Consider the following 19,320-nt stretch of genomic DNA (forward strand, 5'->3'; position numbering starts at 1 on the left):
CAAGCACTTCCATGACTTATCAAATACAGCACAATGAAAGCTGCTTTATTCCACTCATGAAGCCAATGATTCAGTTTAATGTGGTTCTCTTGCTTATAAAGGGAATTTAAAGTAGTATACTTGCAAAACATTTAAAATAATGTTCCTTAAAAGGTATAAGAACAAGGAGAAGCTTTTGTTAGAAGATATTTTGCCTTTTTTACATAGCAGTATTACCTAAGCAGAAACCTTTGCTGCAGTATGGAGATAATTCAGGCTTGCTGATCTGGTTTCCAACCAATAAAATCCTTCCTGGCTTAGTTCAGGCTTATTATACATACTAATAATACGGTATACAGAACAAAGTTCGTTAAAAACTATTTTTTGAACAGCAGCAACAGGTATGATTTAGTAAATGACAAATGGGACCCCATCATCATCTGCAGAGAGGTACTGACGTTTGATTTGAAAAAACTGGATCTAAAAAATGGCCTTCTTGTAATCAACTTTAATTGCAAAGGCAATATCTGCTATTTCTAAACTCAAAACTGTTGTTCCCAGAGTTAAGATCTTACACTTAGATCAAATGAACATCTTAGAAACAAAACTGAGGAGTAGCAGGTATTATTTTGGAAAACAGTCAAAATAAATTTGAAAATATTGAAAGCTAGAGGAAATCCTAATTTTTCTATTAACTGTAAGAAGGGCGAGACAATATAATCCATTCATCTCATGGCGAGATTGCGAGAGGAAGTAAAGTTTCAATCACTTCCTCTCTGAATCGCTAACGGAAGCATACATAAAACAGCATTCAAGTGAAAGCCTCTTGGGTGACTGAACTATACAGTAATAACTAGTGTTTTCATTTCTAAAATGTAAAACTTTTTAAACAGGAAATACTTTCCGGAGTATTTAACATTTGTTAAGATTCTTCTGGAATTATGAAAGCTACAATTGACATCTTTATGGTTCAGCCTTTTAGGATACATTTTCTATTTTATTATTTTAAGTAAATCAAACATCTGCAGGCCTTTGCATAGAGGTGTATTTCACCAGAGCAAACTAGATGAACTTTCTCAAGATACAACCGCAGTGTCTCACCTGGGATTTTAACCCACAACCTTCCACTTGCAAGGCCAGAATCCTGACCAGTGCTCCACACTGCCATTTGCAGGTAGCACAAATATTCATAGACTTTGATAATCTGTCAGATCTCAAAAGTAGTACCTCTGTCTCACATGTAACTAAAGTGTATTGTAAAAACTACTTAGGTTTTGTCGTTCCCCCACCCCCCCCCATACAGCATTTACAATTTGAAAGATCCTTAGTTCCAAAATGTATCGTAAGAGATTCAAGGCTTATATGGAATATGTCTAACAGATTGTATGACAATTCTTCACACTAATTTTGAAATGCTCATGCCCAATATAAACACCATGCTTGGCATCCATGTTGCCACTCAAGAGCCTTATTTTAATCTTGATACGAGTAATCTTTATTCAATACTTACCAAGTAATTATCTACTGAAAGCATGCTACTCTAAAAACGAATGGGTATGAAAAACAACGCAACACAAAGGCATGAACAATGAAAAGAGTCATCAACTCTCGCCACATAAGACACAAAAGATTAAGGCCATCTCTACTGTGGAACGATCATCAGCATGCAGGAAAAGGGAAACCAAAGTGGAAATACACCACAGTGGAAAGGTTCACATTAAAAAAAAAAGACGAATGACAAGTGGCCCCTGAGGTGAAGGAAACTCATGCCAAACAGGATGGTGCACACGTGCATGCTGGAAATTACCTTTTTCTGTGTTCAGGGGTGGCAAGTGAGTAGCCTTTGGGGCTTCAAGGCGAGCCTTTTCACGGGACGAGGGCTTGTCTTCAGCTGTCGGAGGTGGAGGAGGAGGAGGAGAAACAAGTTTTTCGGTTTCTTCCACTGTGGAGTCCACACGAGGGTCATGCAAGTGGACATCTTCTGGAACTATTTCTTGGGCTTGGCCCATCTTGGGCTCTTCTGAGCAGACCGCTGGGGCTTGCAGGTCCAGCAGTACCTTCTGCGGTAAAGGCCCGGGTGTAGGCTCAGACAGAATTGTGTAGGAGTTTAGTTGTGAGCGGACGTGAAATTCTGTATCTATATCTGGGACTAACTCATCCTTTCCAAACCCTGGAGATGGTTCATCATCTGTACCTGCCTCGGATGTCTTTGCAAATTTGGAGTTATCCAACGTTTCCAGAAACTCGTCTATAACGCCTCTTGAACCAACAGGGGGCCTCTCGATCATTTCAAACTCTTCAGAGGAGCCCTCCTGCTCAAACGCTTCTTCCAGCTCCACGCTTTCATCTGCCTCTTCCAGAAAGGTCCCGCTCTCTGGATAACTCTGGGTTTCTGGGGTTGTGGAGGTTTCGGTGTCCTTTTGATACCTTTCGATTTCAACTTGAAAGATGGCTGGATTCTTTGCCATTGCTTCCAAGACGGGAGACAGTGAATCTGTCATGGGGCTCTCAGAATCGGATTCTTCAGGAACACTCTCTTTGGGCGCATGACTGGCGGTTAAATCTATTGGTGGTTCAGGGTTTTGAGATTCATGACTGCCCAATGACTGAGCAGCATCCGGGCACGTAAAATTCATCCAGTCTTTTCCATCAGGCTCCATCCTGAACTGATCTTTGTGGTCTGTGGTGCTTTGTGCTTCTTTAACGAGGTCACAGGTGCTAAGCCCTTTATCTGCGACTTGTTCGAAAGCACGATCTTTCTTCTCAGCTTCTTCAAATGCAACCTGCCCAGCAGTCTCGCGGAAATGAGGGATTTTTGAGTCCATCTCAAAAGCAGTGAGCTTTGCCGCCTCGATGGAGGGGGAAACATCGCGAGGCTCCTGCAGATGTTCCTGATCAGGGCTGGTTTCGGAATCTGGAGTCCCTTCCGACGACACAATTTCGGGTTTGCTAGAGCCCAGGGGAGAAGACTTCAGGATGTCTGGCAGTGAAGGCGGTGCAGCACATCCCTCAGACTCTTTGGTAGATGGGGGAAGGTGCATCGAAGGATCCAACGGCTCATAGGCTGAATCAGAGATCATCTGAACTAAATCAACAGGGGTTTCTTCTTGATGTTTCGTCGGAGTTAAATCTTGCAAATCATTATCATACGCATCTTGAACCAAGTCCGGTGTAGGGCTTTCCGACATTTCTGCAGCCTTATCTTCAGATACTGTTTCACTATACTGTGGAAGACCACCACTAGAAACGTCAATGGGAGACAGTTCACGCAAAGACTCCTTCTGGACTGATGTGTCAAGGGCGGCAGAGGTCTTCAGTTCAAGAAGAACCTCATGGCCAACTTCTGCTTGACCTGTTGGCAAGCCGACTTTAAAACTTGAAGCGTTTAATGCAGAATCATCCTCAGATGGTACATCCAACACTTTGCTGTCATCTTTAGAATCAGACGGAGGAGAGTCAAAGTTCACTGCTGGGTCAAAAGTAGCATAAGTAACAAAATGTTGGGTGCCAACTCCTTGTGAGGTCTCTGTGTTTGGGAGTAACTGTGGCAGAGTAGATCCAGCTGCTTCCTCAGAAGTGTGTGGATATGAATCACGCTCCTCTCTGTCACTATCCATTTTCTCCTCCTCATAAGTCTCTTTTGAATCCCCCAACTTTATATCAGAGGAGAACATAACCTCACTGTCTTTGCAGAATACTGGCTTCTCTGGTTCCATAACAACAGTCTTTAAAGACGCACTATCTGCAAGAAGCGTTTCAAGGGTGCAAGAGGCCTCCTCCTTGTGATCCAACACAGTGTCTTGGCTCAGATTAAGGGTCTCTTGTAGTGGAAACAAGGACGGAGCAACAATCTGTGATGCATCTAGATCGGGGACAATCTTCATGCTAACGTCATCTAGTCTTACTTGGTTGTCTGCTTGATGGGCATCAAGCCTTAGTGTCATGTTATCAGTCTGAGTTTTACATTCAAAATTCTTCACCTCTTCATTCAAAGGCACATCCTGGACAACGATTTGAGCAAAAGCGTCTGCAACCTGCACTGGACAGGATGCAAAGGGTGCAGCCAAAGAAAGGGCTTTGTTGGGGCTTTCAGAAAGAGACAGTTCTTCCAAAGAGTCAGGAGAAGGAAGAGGAGATGTAGAGGAAACAGGAGCAACAGTCCCAAGCACAGAAGTGCCCTCCTTCTGATCCACTGGCCGAGTGCTACATGGTTGCTCTTGCATATCCACAGACCTCTCTGTGCCCACGGACAGAAAGGAAAATGCCACACATCAAGAGACAATCGACTCACAACATCTCATCAGTCACATCTACATCTCTAATCTGGCATTCCCCATCAATAATGGCAGCAAAAGCACAAGCATTAGAGATGTTATGGAAAATAAATTATTTATTTTATAAAAATATCATCTTTTTAACTTAATTGGTTATGTATGGGGGAAGAATTCATAAATGCAATTTACATATTTTCAATTTTCCTGAACAGGATAATGGAGTAATGATTTTGGTATGTATTTGCAATGTGCTTTGCAAACCAGTGAGGGAAAAACACCAGGTATACAGGGTCAGCAAACAAGATACCAGATTTACTAAGTGTGAACAATAGTTGGTAAAACTAGATCTATGAGGTAGCATCTAAGAGGGTCTAGACGAAAGGCTGTTTCCATAATACAAGGACAAATTACAATAAATCTTCTATAAGAATAGTTAATCAAAAGCCTAAAACTTTCCATGCAACTAAACACTCAGATGGATGATATAAGACCTAAACATGCAGCAATGTATTTTAGGCACATAAAAACAAGCAGGGCAGCCTATCAAGGAGGGGGAAACTCAGGAAAGAACAGAAGCTGAATATGAAACAGTACGTGAGGCAGATAAGACGGGGCCAGCAGAGAAAGAACTTGCCTGCAGAGGACTGCACCAGAGGCTGAGATGGAGCAGAAGAAGAAAAAATGGGTTCATCTGAAAAACAAACAAGATCAGCTCAGAGCGGCTAACCAAGTGCCCGCTGTCTCGAAGAAAGCACAGCATTCTGGCACCCAGGGAACAGGAAGAGAACAAGAGGTAAGCATACCAAGCAGTCAGTCACAGATGAAGTCACGAAATTATTAAATTCAGACATGTCCTGCAAATGCACTGCATGACCTAGGTTAAGTTCTTCACGCCAATCTATTTACAATCACACCATCACGGTGCACATAAGCTCTGCGGTCAATGTCTCATTCTGAACTCTTTCACAATTAAAACAAACTGCGCTGAGACATACATTGGCTTGACATAGATCAGGAAAGTACTTAAGGAACAGAGATTCTTAAACCTAACCGATAAAATGAAGAGAAATTTGTGGCTCCAAAGAAAATAAGAAGTGGTCATTATAAATTAAAATATGCTGCACATACAGTCCTCGGTTATACAATTCTTGTCTTTAAAACCATCACGAAAGAGAAGGGTCAGACAAAATGACATGGCAACAACAGACAAAATCCCTGCATCCAACTGAACAAAAATCCAATAAACATCAAGTTTCTTACCATGTTTTAAGAGGTCACCAAAGAGCTGTAGAAGTGGGGAACAAGCTGCACAGCCACGTTGTTGAAGCTGAAGACAACCAGCTGGGATCTGGGGATCACCTGACCGGCAAGCAAGCTATGCAAAAACAGCCTCCTAAGTCTACAAACCTGACAATACACCGTACAGCAGTGGACCACCCGAACGCGTTGTCTGGAGAGATCTTTCATGTGAATTCCTCTACATCCAACTGAAACTGAAATTTTAAACCAAGGTCTAGATGACAGGGGCCACAAGGCTGCTTTTGCAAAGCAGCAGTCACCAACAACCCCAGGTGGGGACTTCAAAACAGGGGTCACCCCCCCCAAGGGTGAAGTGCTTTGGGAACCTTCTAGATAAATGCAAGAGATTGCTCAACTACAACTGAATAAAAACCGGCAATCCACAGTAGAACATACTCCAGCCTTTGTGACAACGCCACATCAAAGCCAGAGAGCGCAAGTGGAAATGATACCTCCAAGATGAACCACACACACTTCCCACAGGGAATATAGATCCATCTAGTTTCACAGCTTTATACCGAGGCCTGTATGCCAGCACCATATATGAAACTAATCCTGTCTTTCAGACACCAAGAAACAGACTTACCACTAATGCAGCTATTTGCATCACGCAACTATCCTACTAGTAGGATGGTCTGTTGCACATGATTTTGCACAAGCAATGCTCTCATTGTTCTCACCATAATTCTTCCCGATTGCTATACCCTGCAGTGAACATTTCTTTAAGGTCTTCCTCCATATTCTTTCAATCTCAATACATGCCCGTTCACCGGGGCTAGCACCAGTACTCACTATACTGCACCACTGCTCCTCAATGTCAGGAAACCATAAAGTAATTAAATAATGGTCTTACTTTTCACTTATGAAAATGGCTACAATTTCATTCACTTCAGTTTTAAGTGAGGATCATAGGAAATAAAAGCACAACCTGTCTAGACCTGTGCTTTTCCAATATAATCTACTTCCTTGCTATTACTAATATATTCTTTTGAACTCAAGGAGTAGAGTGACCACACCTTTTCAGTGCCAACATCAGAAAGTCTCTAACTTGAGAGAATCACAGATTTTTCCCCAACGCAAAACTACAGGGAAATTGGGGAGAAAATTCTCAAATACTCATAATTTCAAATTACACAACCCGTCATCAGCAACTCAAAAACAAACTGTAGCAGTGCTTAACATGACAAAGAGGTTTACTTAACATTTTCTACAGCAAAACTAAATGTTACAGACCATTTGGAGCAGATGCTTCGGCACTTCAACACATTTTAAAAATCAAACGTTTGCCAGACATGCACACAGGAAAAACTTAAACATTGTAATATAACTTTGAAGAAAGGAAATCAATGATGACAAAATTAATGGTTCTGAAATTCCATGTGGATTGATAAATAGAATAATTTTTATTAAATGACCAGATAGTTGAAGATTTCCAGAGTCATCAATCAGCATATGATAATCACCATAACCACTACCAATCCCAGTGTCTGCCTCCGATTATCAGTGTGGTCAATTGGAATCACGGACAAGATCAAACTTGATTGGATTTTTTGGGAGGGAATTGAATTTACCTCCTGTATTTACCTCTTTGGTCTAGTTTCCAATCCAGGAAAAAGAATCCTGAAAACAAACCAGTAAGAGACATCATTATACTGAGCATTTTCAAACACACACAACACCAGGGATCTCTCCCGAGACTCAATGATGGTCTGATCCCTATCAGCCGACAATTTCAATAAACAAACTTTTTGGCAGCACCAGCAGAATCTAATAATGTCTAACTTGTACTGAAAAATAGTTCAGTGATTCAAAGTGTTCAGTAGACTATGGCTATAGGCTTCGTCCAACTTCCAAAGAGGTTATGATTTTTAAGATCTACTGTCACCTGGCAGAAGATTAGATTCAGGAAACATTATTTGATGCAGTGGAGAAATATATCCTTATAACGTACAATCCATTTGTGATAAGAGAAGAGGAAAGTAACTGTCAAGGCTGACAAAAGAATTTGTTTATCATTCAAATTGCAATGCAGTAGCCTCAGGAAAAATGAGACCTGGCTGCACTTTTACCAATTGATTGTAGGACCTGTACAGAGAAAAAAAAAATATGGCTTGCTTATACCCAAGATTTCTTTTATTTTCTTTCGATCTAACTTCACTGGGGGAGTGACTGGAGCCGCTGGGATCTCCTCACTCCTGATCTGCTCTGCTGCTTTCCCTGAAGTGTGAAAGCTTAATGAGTGCATATACAGCAATCCATGCAACAGAATTTTAAAAAGTGCCCAATTTTTTAAAACAGTGTTTGAAATTGACAGTTCTTTTTCAGTGCTTAGACAGTGTACTTGTAGCACAGGGATCCAGCACTACACCCTTGTGATGTGCAGGTTAAGGAGCTGTGAGCCTGTCGTGTACAGGGACGTGATTCCCGCAGTGAAAGTGAATCATTCTGGGCCCTGAAGTGACAGCGGTCCCACAGCTGGACACTGCTACTCAGACACTCTGGCCTTTCTTCCCCGAAGAAAGCAACAACCGAAACCTAAATCTAGAAACCTATTTCTACCTAAATGGCTTCAAAAATTCAGTGTTATCTTTATACTCTTCATTCAGATAACAGCTATGATTATGATGGTAAAAGTCGGAGTCCAGGTTTTGGAATGTGCCCTATAACTCAGGAGTCCTCTAGTGCAAACCGAGACGATGCCGAACTCCACCTGTCGCCTGGATTAACATGGGTAAAGGTGGTAGTGGGATTTTTTTTTCTTTTGTGGCTAAACTGCCATTTCTCAGCCTGAACGGGCACAAAAAGAAAGTGCACGCCTGCAGACACGATTTAAAGTTCACACGGTTTATGTGTGAACAGAACAGAAGTCATGTTGGGGAAAGGAGAAGAACTGGTTTTCCAGCTCTGAGGAATACATGCTGAACAACATTAAGTGTAGCGACACCCAAGAACAAAAGTGTTAATCAACAAATGAGATCTTAAGTTTCAGGCTTGTCCTTATTTCACTGGGAAACAAAATACGGGTACTGCACTGTCAATCAGATGCAGGCAGGCACTCATCTTATCCCAGTACACGTTGAACTGCTGTCATTCTTAACTTGGATCCAGTTTATGAAGACCAGATATGATGGACAAGAATTTGTCATCTGGCATTGCCTGGTACCAAGAACAGCACTGCCATGCTATACGGGCAGCATGACTGCATCACATTCCAGCCCGAGTGGAAAGCAATTAAAGCCGCAAGTAAAAAAAACATTTAAACATGACCCTAATAAAGGAGGAGAAGGCATAATCTAACCTCCACACGGCTGGAATGAAATTTCTCACAAATCACGCAGAGCGCAGAAGTAATTTAAACAAATCTAACATATTAAGCTAATGATAAAGCCTGTCCAGACAGATCCTCACCGCACAGTTAGTTGATTAAAACAGACAGAACAATATCCTTGTAGAGCTTAACATGAAACTCAAGCAGAGAAAGTCTAGGTTCTGAAGCAAAGGCAGCAGAAATCCCCTAAACACTACTGACTAAACTGACTAACAAGGAATCAACAACAATTTTCACCCGAGTCATTGCTAAACTGCAACCATTGGAAGTGCCCAAATTAGGAAGTCATTCTTATCTCTTATTTCACTGCATTTCTTTCTGGGCGCACACCCAATCTGACACCAGCCTGTCATAAGCTCTGATTTGTAAGATTTCTCAACAGGGCAATGTGCTCTCCCGCAGGCTAATCAGACCAGCAGGAGCAGACGGGCCTTGGTAACTGGGGTGGAGGAGTAAGACAGTGCAGGGCAGTGCCTGGAAGCCCATGCCAGCAGCTAAGCTCTGACCCATGCACTTTACACGCTTACTCCACTGCCTTGTACAACAAAACGCTCCTCCTCTGAGGGGTTAAAAACAGCAACTGCACTGTCATCTCTTACCTAGAGGAAGCAACCACCGACTGGATAGTCTTTTACACAGCTGCTGTGGCAATAGTGACTCACAGTCACGCTACATGCACTCAGATAATCTGAGGGTCTGCAGCTGATGATTATATTAGTTTGGTCCTTAGAAACCCAGTAAACACAACAAACTGCTAAATGGCATGACCTCTGAAAAGCCAATCAAGGTGGCAAAGTTATTGAGAATTAACCCTTTTCCCTGAACTGGCTAGGCAACATCACCCACAGGCCTTCAGAACCAACCGTCTCGACATTATTATATAAAGTATAAAACATGAAACGCCATTTTTAACTGAATTTGTCCAAATGGGTTTTCTGTGTCCTGTTGAGCTAGGTACGGCATTTTCATGAAGCTCCTAAATCTGGCCCAAAAAAGCACATAAGAGCAAAGTCTCTCTTCTAAACCCGAAATTTGGGTAGAGGAGGAGAAGCAGTTTAATTGGAAAAAAAACGTGTAACATGCTTACAGAACATATTACATGAATGCCTTGTAAACGAGCCTGCATGAACAGAAGTCCTACATTGGAAGGAGCTGAAGAAAACATGTGCAGCATGTGAAACTGGTGTAGGTACATATGCATCAGCAGCTACAGTACAAAGGGATTATGGAAGATAAACAGATCAAGGCCAAATCCCCTGGGCTTTAAAACAATACCCTGAGAAGCACTGGAGACAGAATACTGTGGCTATCTGCCTGCCTTGGAGAAAGTCTAATTCATATCCCTATGATTGCACTTTTTTTTTTAATACGATTGTTTAGACGCATAGGGCGGTGTGTCAATTGAAAGAACGAGAGGTATTTTATTGTAAATAATTAAACAAATAAGGAGTAGCCGAGCATGTGCTTATCTGTGGGATCGTATATTACGGCCCCTGTCGGCCGCAGAGCATGACATCACCCACTAAAACAAAGCCGGCGCCGGAGGTACCCCTCCCCGGCGCGGGGTACAGCGCGGATATCAAGAAGCCACAGGTTTCGCCTGGATGATATGATGAGGTCTTTCTTTCCCTTAAAGAACATGTGCGGGATTCTCATTTCTGTCTGGCCGCTCGTCCGCTGTTTCCGTATGGAGACTACTTTCCTGTCGGAGATCATTTTGTTGCAGACACACCGCACCCGCCTCTCCAAGGCCGTGGGCGCAGACTGGCGCTGCAGTCTGCTCGGCGTCGGAGCAAGCCCAGCCCGGCCCACCACCAGGGCCTCCTGACCTGTGCGCCTGCTGTCGCCTCCCCCCCAGATACTGCGCTACACCTCTCTCACCCCCCCCAGAAAAGCCAGCAGCTTAATCACTTCACACACAGATCAGCGGGGGGGTCGGGTCCCAAACAGCGTCCCCAGGGCTACAGCTGGCCAAATCTGCGCCCCCTCCCCCCCGGGGGGGCTGTCTGCTCGGGCCATCTCACTCCCAGCACCTGTCGGACCCACGCCCATCGGTCGATCCACCCCGGAACACCGGACCCGAACCGGATCGGGATGTCGGGTCCGAGTGCAGCCAGCCAGCCGCCTCGCCGAGACAAGAGCCTGGCCGGCATTATAGCGCATCAGTCAGGAGGGAGGGGGAGTCCCGTCGTCAGCAAAAGAATTACAAAAAAACATCTTTTGACGGCCGCGACGGTCTGTGCAAGCTCTCCCCGGTATGGGACTACGCCATAGCAACTAAAACACACACAGACAAGACACAGACAGGTCCTTATCCCGACCCCCTGATTACATCTCGACCACCCAGGAGCTGGAGAAAAATGGCTGCTGACTCAGGGACAATTCACCCCCCCAAAACAACCCCAAAACGAACTACCACCCCCCCCAGACACACACAGGACGCGATCCTAAAATACTGTGCAAAAGGGGCAAACAACTATCTCATCTCTCTCAGCCGCGCACTGCGTTTCCGTTTGAGAAGGAGCCGTTAGCGGCTGCGGGTCCCCCGGATCCCCCGCGTCTCGCCGGGGCGACACAGGTGGGCAGCACCGGCGTGAGAGTCATCGGACCGCGCTTCTCCGGGCCACCCCCCGCCTCGGGAACGCGGCATTGAAGTTGTGCTTTATTTGTGCAATAATACAGGAACACAAACACACACGCGACAAAGGCTCCCGGCTCCTCGGGCGCAGCCACGGCCATTGTCTAGCGCCCCAACTTCCGCGAGACAGAAGTGCGGCCCCCCCAGGGGCCGTGGGCCGGGTGAAGTACCCACCCGCTTCAGACACGCCTAAATTAAACTGTCTTTTTCCTCCGAAAGGGGCACCGGTGCTCACCTGGGGAGGAGGCCGCCGAGGAGGAGGAGGAGGAGGCGGGAGAGGGGTCGCTGGCCGGGCTCCGCGGGGCGGCTCTGGGCGGCTCCGGTTTCGGGGGGCTATCGGCCGCCTGCTTCACCGAGGGCGCCCCGAAGCCGCCCATCCCCGTCAGCAGATCGCCGGGCTCGGCCGCGGGGGCAAACTCCGAGTAGAGGTCCCTGTCCGGGTCCCCGGTCCCCGGCGGGGTGGCGGAGCGGTGCCGGAGGAGAGCATCCCGGGCGCCGCCGGCCAGGTCGAGGATATCGTCGTCGGCCAGCGGCCTGGGCGAGCCGCCGCCGCTCTCCTGCAACAGATAGCCGGCGGCTTCGTCGTACAACTTGCTCTCGTCCATCTTGTCGGGGTCCCCCTGAAGTTTGCGGAGTTCATCGACGCCGGGCGTCGTGGACGAGATGTGCTGCGCGTCTTCCATTTCCTCTTTCGTGTCCGGAGTCGCCCCCTGTGTAGCCCTTCTTTATAAGGTGTGTACCCAAGATTTTCCCCCCCACACACACACCTTTCTAGTGAAAGTGCTCCTTTTTTTTCTCTCTCTCTCTCTCCCCCCCCGAGTAGCTGCGCTGGGCTGGCTAGTCGCTGCCTTCCGGCGGAGATGAACTGAACAAGTGCGCCACGGCCACGAGAGCGTAGGACAGAACAGGGAGCCTCTCGCACGCGCAACGCGCCACACTGCGGTGCCCGGAGGAGCCCTTCAGCGGACCTCGGCCAATCAGCGCGCCGATCTCGGTTGACTGACGTCCGCCCCGACCAACCCGGCTCTTCCTCCCTCCCCCCTCCCAACTATTTTTCTACCGCCCCGCCACGAAGGTGAGGGCCGAACAAAGGACCACGCCCATCCCCCGGCTCCCACCAATCTGCAGCGGTTTCAATCTCCGGTGTCGTTGGGAGTTTTGCTTAGTAACGCGGCTGTAACCACGGAAGACGAGGATACGTGAAAAGTGTGACAAAGCAGATCGAAAGTTATCTGCAACATTTCTTGTAGCGAAAAGCGTGCATTTTTTTCCCCAAGATGTTATAAAACGCCGGTACCACCACTGGCAGGTTTCACGGGCCTAACCTTCGCTGTTAAAGTAAATAATTAACGATATACAGTCCTGCGTGTAGGCTGTGATCGATAAAGGCTCTGGCGATATTGTCAGTGCGCCATAAAAAGGAGATGTTCCAGTTATTGTAGCTGATAAAGCAGCAGTGAGAGACAGACCGTGTAGTAAAGACGTATTCAAACCTTGGAAGAGAAGATAAATGAATTCCAGTCGTATTATAACATTCCAGTCGTTATAACAAGCTATAACGTATTATAGCTTTTTTTTTACCGTCATCCCAAAAGAGGTATTTCTGTATAGTATTGGTCACCTTGACTGCACTCGGTGACCTCATAGACTTCCCCTCTGTTACATCAGCTCATCTAATTACTGGATGACTCCGAAAAAAAGAGCCAGAATTATGAGAGCTGACACACAGCTGTGTCCCTTCAAGTTTACAAAAGGGAGCTCGTTAAATATTTAGGTGATTAAGAAAATCTGTATGTTCCTGTGGGTCAGTTCCTGGCCTTTTGGTGTGGGCAATGCCCACTGTTTTTCAATTCGGAGAGCTGAGAAAGAATCCACGTGAGTCCTCGCTGATTGTGACACACTGCAGATGTCTGCAGTTACAGTTGTAAGAGCTGCCTTGCTCTTCAGCTATTTACAATACAAACTTGGCCTGGGTCTCCATTATACTGAGACGTAAACAGCAGCAGTGAAGCCTGACACATTGGCAAATGAATGAGCCATTAACAATAGCTTTCATTTTTAATTCATCTCTCTTTGCCTCTCTGCGTTTGGGTTAATTTTACTGACAGCTGCCGATACAACCCCCTTTTTTTTGTTTTCAGCCATTCATTTTCTCTGCTGTGCCTGCAGACATGTGCTCTTTCAGTGCGCGTTCCTCTTTGTAAAGTGGCTCGAGGCCAGTCTTTTCTCTGCTGTACGATGGGCCCTGCGAGTCTGTGCTGTTTGGATAGGAAGACGCCAGCACTGAAACTCACCAACACCTGAGCTTGAACACAAACAGACACAATGGGGTTGTGGGAGCCCGGAACAAGCTAGCCAGCCCTGTTGTTGAAGCTGATACCCCAGAGGTCTTAAAGAGACAACTGGACGAGATCCAGGGTGTTTCTTGAAAAGAGTAGGGGTGTTACCCCAGTGTCCTGGCCAAAGTTCCCCCTGACCTTTACCAGTCATGATCTCCTAACCCCCATCTCTGAACTGGCTTCATCACTCTGCTCTCCTCCCCACTGAGAGCTGGTGTGTGGGGAGTGTACTGGTGCACTATGGCTGCACACTGGTGGTGGTGGAGGGGATCCCCATTACCTGTAAAGCACTTTGAGTGTAGAGTCCAGAAAAGCGCTATATAAGTTTAAGGAGTTTATTATTACAAACAATCTAGATGGGCTGAAAGGCCTCCTCTCATTAGTAACAAGTAACGGGCGGAGCGAAGGCTAAGGATCTGTGCCTGTGACTGGAAGGTTGCCGGTTCAAATCCTGCAGCCGGCAGAGGAATCCTACTCTGTTGTCCCCTGAGCAAGGCCCTTAACCCCAACTGCTCCAGGGACGCTGTACAATGGCAGACCCTGTGCTCTGATCCCAAGCTTCTCTCCCTGTATATGTGTCTGTGTCTCATGGAGAGCAAGCTGGGGTATGTGAAAAGCCGAATTCCTAATGCAAGAAATTGTATAGGGCTAATAAAGCAACATTAACATTATTACATTAACTCTTCCCATGTTTTGATGATGCACGGGGCAGACATCCACCTCTACAGTTTGTGCAGATATACTGTATTGTTTATCGTAATGTGACATACAAAGACTCGTGCCCTGTGGTTACCTCTGTCACCTCTGTGCTGGTCCAATACTGGGACTACGAGGCATTTCGAAAGCCAAGTCCCTTTCCCCCGCAACAGGCTGTTTCTCGTATTGTAACAGAAATAGCTGCGGTCTAAACTGAGGCACCAGGGCTATTTTTAGGGCTCAGATCTTTCGACTCTATAAGAGATAGAGCCCCTGCTGACAGTACGTACTGCAACGTTGAGAGATGCACTGAACTACCCCTCCATCTTGGGGGCTTTGTTTTGCGTGATTCTCTGTTCCGTCCTCTGCAGTCTCTCCCCAGAAGAGTGTGAAAGTTGCCCTATCTGTGTACATATGACCACAACTTCCCATTATCCCACCCTAGACTGTTGCACCACATACAGTGCATGCTGGCTGAGTTACACACACATCTGTCCTGTGTATCTCTGCCGCACATGTGCTTAACAGATATCCGGTTCCCCAATCCAGTAATTCAAACTGATTGCTTTCTGCCAGCAGTTTAAAACCAATCAACACCTTTATCCAGCAGCCCCAGTTTGTGTTTAATCATTCCTTTTATCTCCTTACTCTGTGCCACACACAGCTCCATGGCCTTTCCACAATAGACAGTGACCACTGTCGCTGGGTTCCAGTTTGCTTGTTCTGGATATGAGCAGTGGGCCCAGTTGCTGATCTAACCAGTTTCCAAGAAGGACTTTGGCCGAAGAACAAAATCTCCAAGTAAAGATACAGTGGAAGTAAAAATAAATTAGAGAGACATACACGTCTTAAAACAACATGTGGCAATAAGGCTTAAGCTTACAAGTACGTTGTTTTTACAGTAGTTCAGGTGGGGAGCTGCGTCAGCATGCGTAGGCTGCAAGGGAACAAGTAATAGGTTTATTCCCTGCTGAAAAGAGAAGAAAAAAAACACAATGTTTTGGATGTGAAGCCTTCTTCAGGTGTGAGTTGTTTTAACTACTTACTACAATACTGCCTCATCAAAGCTCATGCCAGCTTCACCTTACAGCATTTACAGCATTAAAACTCTTAACTCTTAATGTCTTGTTTTACATGTCTCGTGTGCAAAAATCTCTCCCTCCGACACCTTTATTTCCAAAAGCAGCAGTGAACCAATCACAGAAGCATTCCAGCCCCGTAACACAGATATGAAAGGCTAAGAGCTCTGTAGATATCTGTGGTGTTGTGGTGTTGAGTCACAGGACTCCTGTCACGGACGTCCAAAGGGGCTACCCGAGGGCAGCAGGAGAGCGGAAAAAGATCCATTTGCGTAGCGGCGAGACGGGAAAAAGGCCCGTGCTCGTAGTGCAAAGAGTTCAGGAATGCCGTATAGAAACCTATGCCCTCAGGTAGCGGACGTGGGGCGACCTGGTGCTAGGCGGGTCTCAGGACATCCGAACATCAATGCTGAGCCCCGGCAGAGTGCAAGACCCGGAAAAATATAGCCCAAGGGAAAGAGAGGGACCGGAAGGACAGCAGACCAGAAACTAGGGACAGGACAGAGAAGGAGCGCCCTCTGGCTACAGAGGGCGTGACAACTCCAACATCAAACACTTCTGGAGTGAGTGGAGGACAAGATCATTTATGTAGCTGATTCTTTTCAGTTTTGTCCTTTTAATAATATTTATTTCTGCATGTATATGATTCCAAATGTTACTACAGTTATTTGCTAAAGCTCAAAGACACGCCCATCCTATCCCTTAACTCTGAAAACAAATAAGACATTTTTGAACCATACTGACCAGGACTGGAATGGGGTTCATCCTTCCAGGGGTCCTTGGCTGAACAATTGAACTGCTTCAGCTTTTCATTGGTTATCAGAGTCAATAACATGGCAGATATCTTGAAAGGCAATGGGAGTGTTATGGTCAGGAGTTCATGGTACTGATGCACCTAGCAAAGAGCGGCTCACCACCACCTCACCCAGATCTATCAGTCATCCATCTATCGATCATCTCCCATGTCAATAATCACCATGTACCGTAGCCCTTTCATTAATTGCATTTCATGAATCGCTTTTCATCTCCAAGGATCCTTATACACGTTGCATATCAGAGCACACCCACTTCATCCACCACTGAGCGCCCACCAGGACGACTCTCCATTCTTAACTAAGCTGTCTTATTCTACCGGCTCAGTCCATTTTTTCATATTAGAGTCTATTCCACACCCTTATCAATGTCGTTTTACACAAGCGCAGGGAGACTAGGCTGGGAATTATTTTTTGTTATGTTAAAGTCCCTTCAGGGACATTGGCAGTTCAGCTTGGCTTGGTTTTTGGGCGTAACCTATCCAGAGTGTTTACAGTGCTTAGAGTCACTGTGCTGTGTTTTGACGCGTAACGAGGCCCAGAGCTTAGGAACTTGCTCGGCCATGTGGATGACGCCTGGTTGGGCATTTCAGTGGGTGAGAGCGGGTGCAACTTTTGCTCTGCGTGCTGAGAGCGTCTGTCAGGTAAGTTGAGCCTAAGACTAAATCCATCTGGTCCTCTTGCTCTTGTCGTACAGCAGCCAGTCTCTCTATTCAGAGGTTGCGTTTGCTCTATTGAAAAGGGCTGGTGGTGCTGGAGATTCACAGCTTAATGGTCCAGCCACCTGTCCGTAAATATTATAAGTTTAAGTTGTCTACTTCTTAACTTAAGGACGGATAACCATGAATAAATAAACTGGCTTGGTTTGTTTCAATGAGACCCAGCATGATTATACTCTCACCGTTCAGATGACGTAGCTACCACCTGTGTCAGAGGAAAGGGGCATGCTTTTCTGGAATGGTGCTGTGAAAATGATACATTGGGGAGGCTTGATTGCCTGAAATTAGGGTGATTCAAAAAATAAAGCAGAAACACGACACTGAACGTATTAGCACCATGTGTTCTCAATGCTGCTTTGTGTAATCTGGGATCAAAAGTAAAGGTGCATAAAGAATTTTGCAATGTATCTCTGCCTTTGACAAATATATGAGGAGTTGCCGAGTCAAAACTCTACATTCACTGCAAAGAAAGGTGGATTTTTTAGAAATAACAGAAGAAAGGGTATACCAGTACTAGCTGATGGATTGTCGCCTTGCAAGATACTATGGTCTTCCAATGGAGTTTAATTCCATCCTGACACTGCGGTCACCATGGTAACCAATGTCCCTGTGCTAGGATCTAGATAGATTATATTTGGGTCAAAGGTCACAAAGAGGTCAACCCTTCATTAAATGATTTTATTATATGCAGAATCCATAGAATTACAATTTCCATCTCCCATGGAATTTCAGATATTTCTCAGCAGATTATTACAGATTACTGCATTATCACACAAGCAGACAGCTTCCTTAATTAAATTACAAATGATTTGTAATTTTTTGGATTCATGGTTAATATTAAGAAAGTAAAAGCCATGTGAAATTGTAAATGAATCAAGAATCTTTCTCTTAGTATTCAGTTGTATGATAACAAAGTTTAACTCATCACCCCGGTGCGTGTCAGAGGCCCAGCCTACAAAGGAAATGAAAATGAGTGAGAGTGAATTACAGTAGGAACACATTCAGTGAGGAGGAAGAGGAGGAGCAGGAAGCAGAAGAGATGAGTTAAAACAGCATGAGAGAGGTAGGAGAGGAATGGCAGTCTCAGTGACAGTGAGTAAAATATCTAGAGTTCCAGGTGTTTAATTATAAAAACGTTAGCTCAAATTAGGCATTTTTATCAATAATGTAATACAAATGTGTTCACATCATGGGTGCAACGTTCACTTTCCAGAAGCAACAGGAACTGGACAGCCCATCTCCTTCGACAGCAGTTGGGAGACTGCAGTGAGAATGCCGTGTTCTGGTCACATTTTAGCTTAGCTTATCTTCCACTTAATTGTCAAAAAATAATACTGTCAGCACAAACATATATGCATCAACCAGGATGCAGGTCACGAGCAAACACCCCACTGTGGGATTTTAACACTTCTCTTTCTCATCTTTTTGTGGCAAGTATGTACTGAAATAAGGACACAGAGACTGGTCTACAGTCATCTTGTGACCTGCTGCCATTACAATGTGTTGAGTTACAGGCAGAAGGCTACTAGCATGTCTGTTCATTGTATAACTGCAGTTAAAGGGCTGTTCAAATGATTACAAAGTAATAGAAGCATCACTCTTCGCACAAAACAAGAAAACAGCAAATAACTTTAAAAAGCACGTACACACCCTTTTCATTTTCCTCATCTTGGCTGCCCTGCTTTTTAGCTGGTACTCATTCTCATTTTAAAAACAGCACCCCGTCTCTTTGCTGAGTTCCTGATCAGTGTTAGAAATCTTACAGATCTTGCCGAAACAGTCCCTGCTATGTATGGCTCTCCGTGCTGCAGTAGCATCCTAAGGCAAAACATGAGTGATCAATTGAAAAAAGAGAAAGAAAATAATCTGCAAATATGCCGGATTTTGCTTTTCGGTCCTGACTGAGGAATTGACTGTATATTTCTTTCGACAGCACAGGGAGTGCAGTCGGTTCTGGCTCCTACTGGTGTGAGCAAAGCACCCAGGATCTAAAACTTTGCCGTGCCAATAATTTCAGAAATGTTCCCTCAAATGCAGCACGTGAGAACAGTCTTCTTTGTTGTAAGACCGTGCCGTGACCAGAGTGCGATAGTAGTAGGGATCATGATTCTGGCACACGGACTGCATAGCTGGCACAGATGGGTTTCATGCAGACTT

The 19,320-nt window shown here is 45.3% G+C and overlaps 1 protein-coding gene across 4 annotated transcripts in view; it reads right to left on the reverse strand.

The window, feature by feature from the left end:
• Positions 1-12,554, reverse strand: part of rtn4a (reticulon 4a) — a 28,529-nt gene extending 15,975 nt beyond the window's left edge. Inside the window, exons 1-3 of one of the 4 annotated variants that reach the window (XM_015362459.2) lie at positions 11,754-12,554; positions 4,888-4,944; positions 1,787-4,216 (exon numbers count right to left, since the gene is read on the reverse strand). In XM_015362459.2, coding sequence (XP_015217945.2) covers positions 1,787-4,216; positions 4,888-4,944; positions 11,754-12,201 — 2,935 coding nt within the window. In that variant the 5' untranslated portion in view covers positions 12,202-12,554. Of the gene's footprint in view, positions 1-1,786; positions 4,217-4,887; positions 4,945-7,136; positions 7,173-11,753 lie in introns of all 4 variants that reach the window. The other 3 variants (XM_015362460.2, XM_015362461.2, XM_015362462.2) reach the window with 3 other exon arrangements.
• Between the last annotated feature and the right edge of the window lie 6,766 nt (positions 12,555-19,320).

This window comes from Lepisosteus oculatus, chromosome 17 (genome assembly GCF_040954835.1).
Source record: "Lepisosteus oculatus isolate fLepOcu1 chromosome 17, fLepOcu1.hap2, whole genome shotgun sequence".
NCBI classification, from domain to species: domain Eukaryota; kingdom Metazoa; phylum Chordata; class Actinopteri; order Semionotiformes; family Lepisosteidae; genus Lepisosteus; species Lepisosteus oculatus.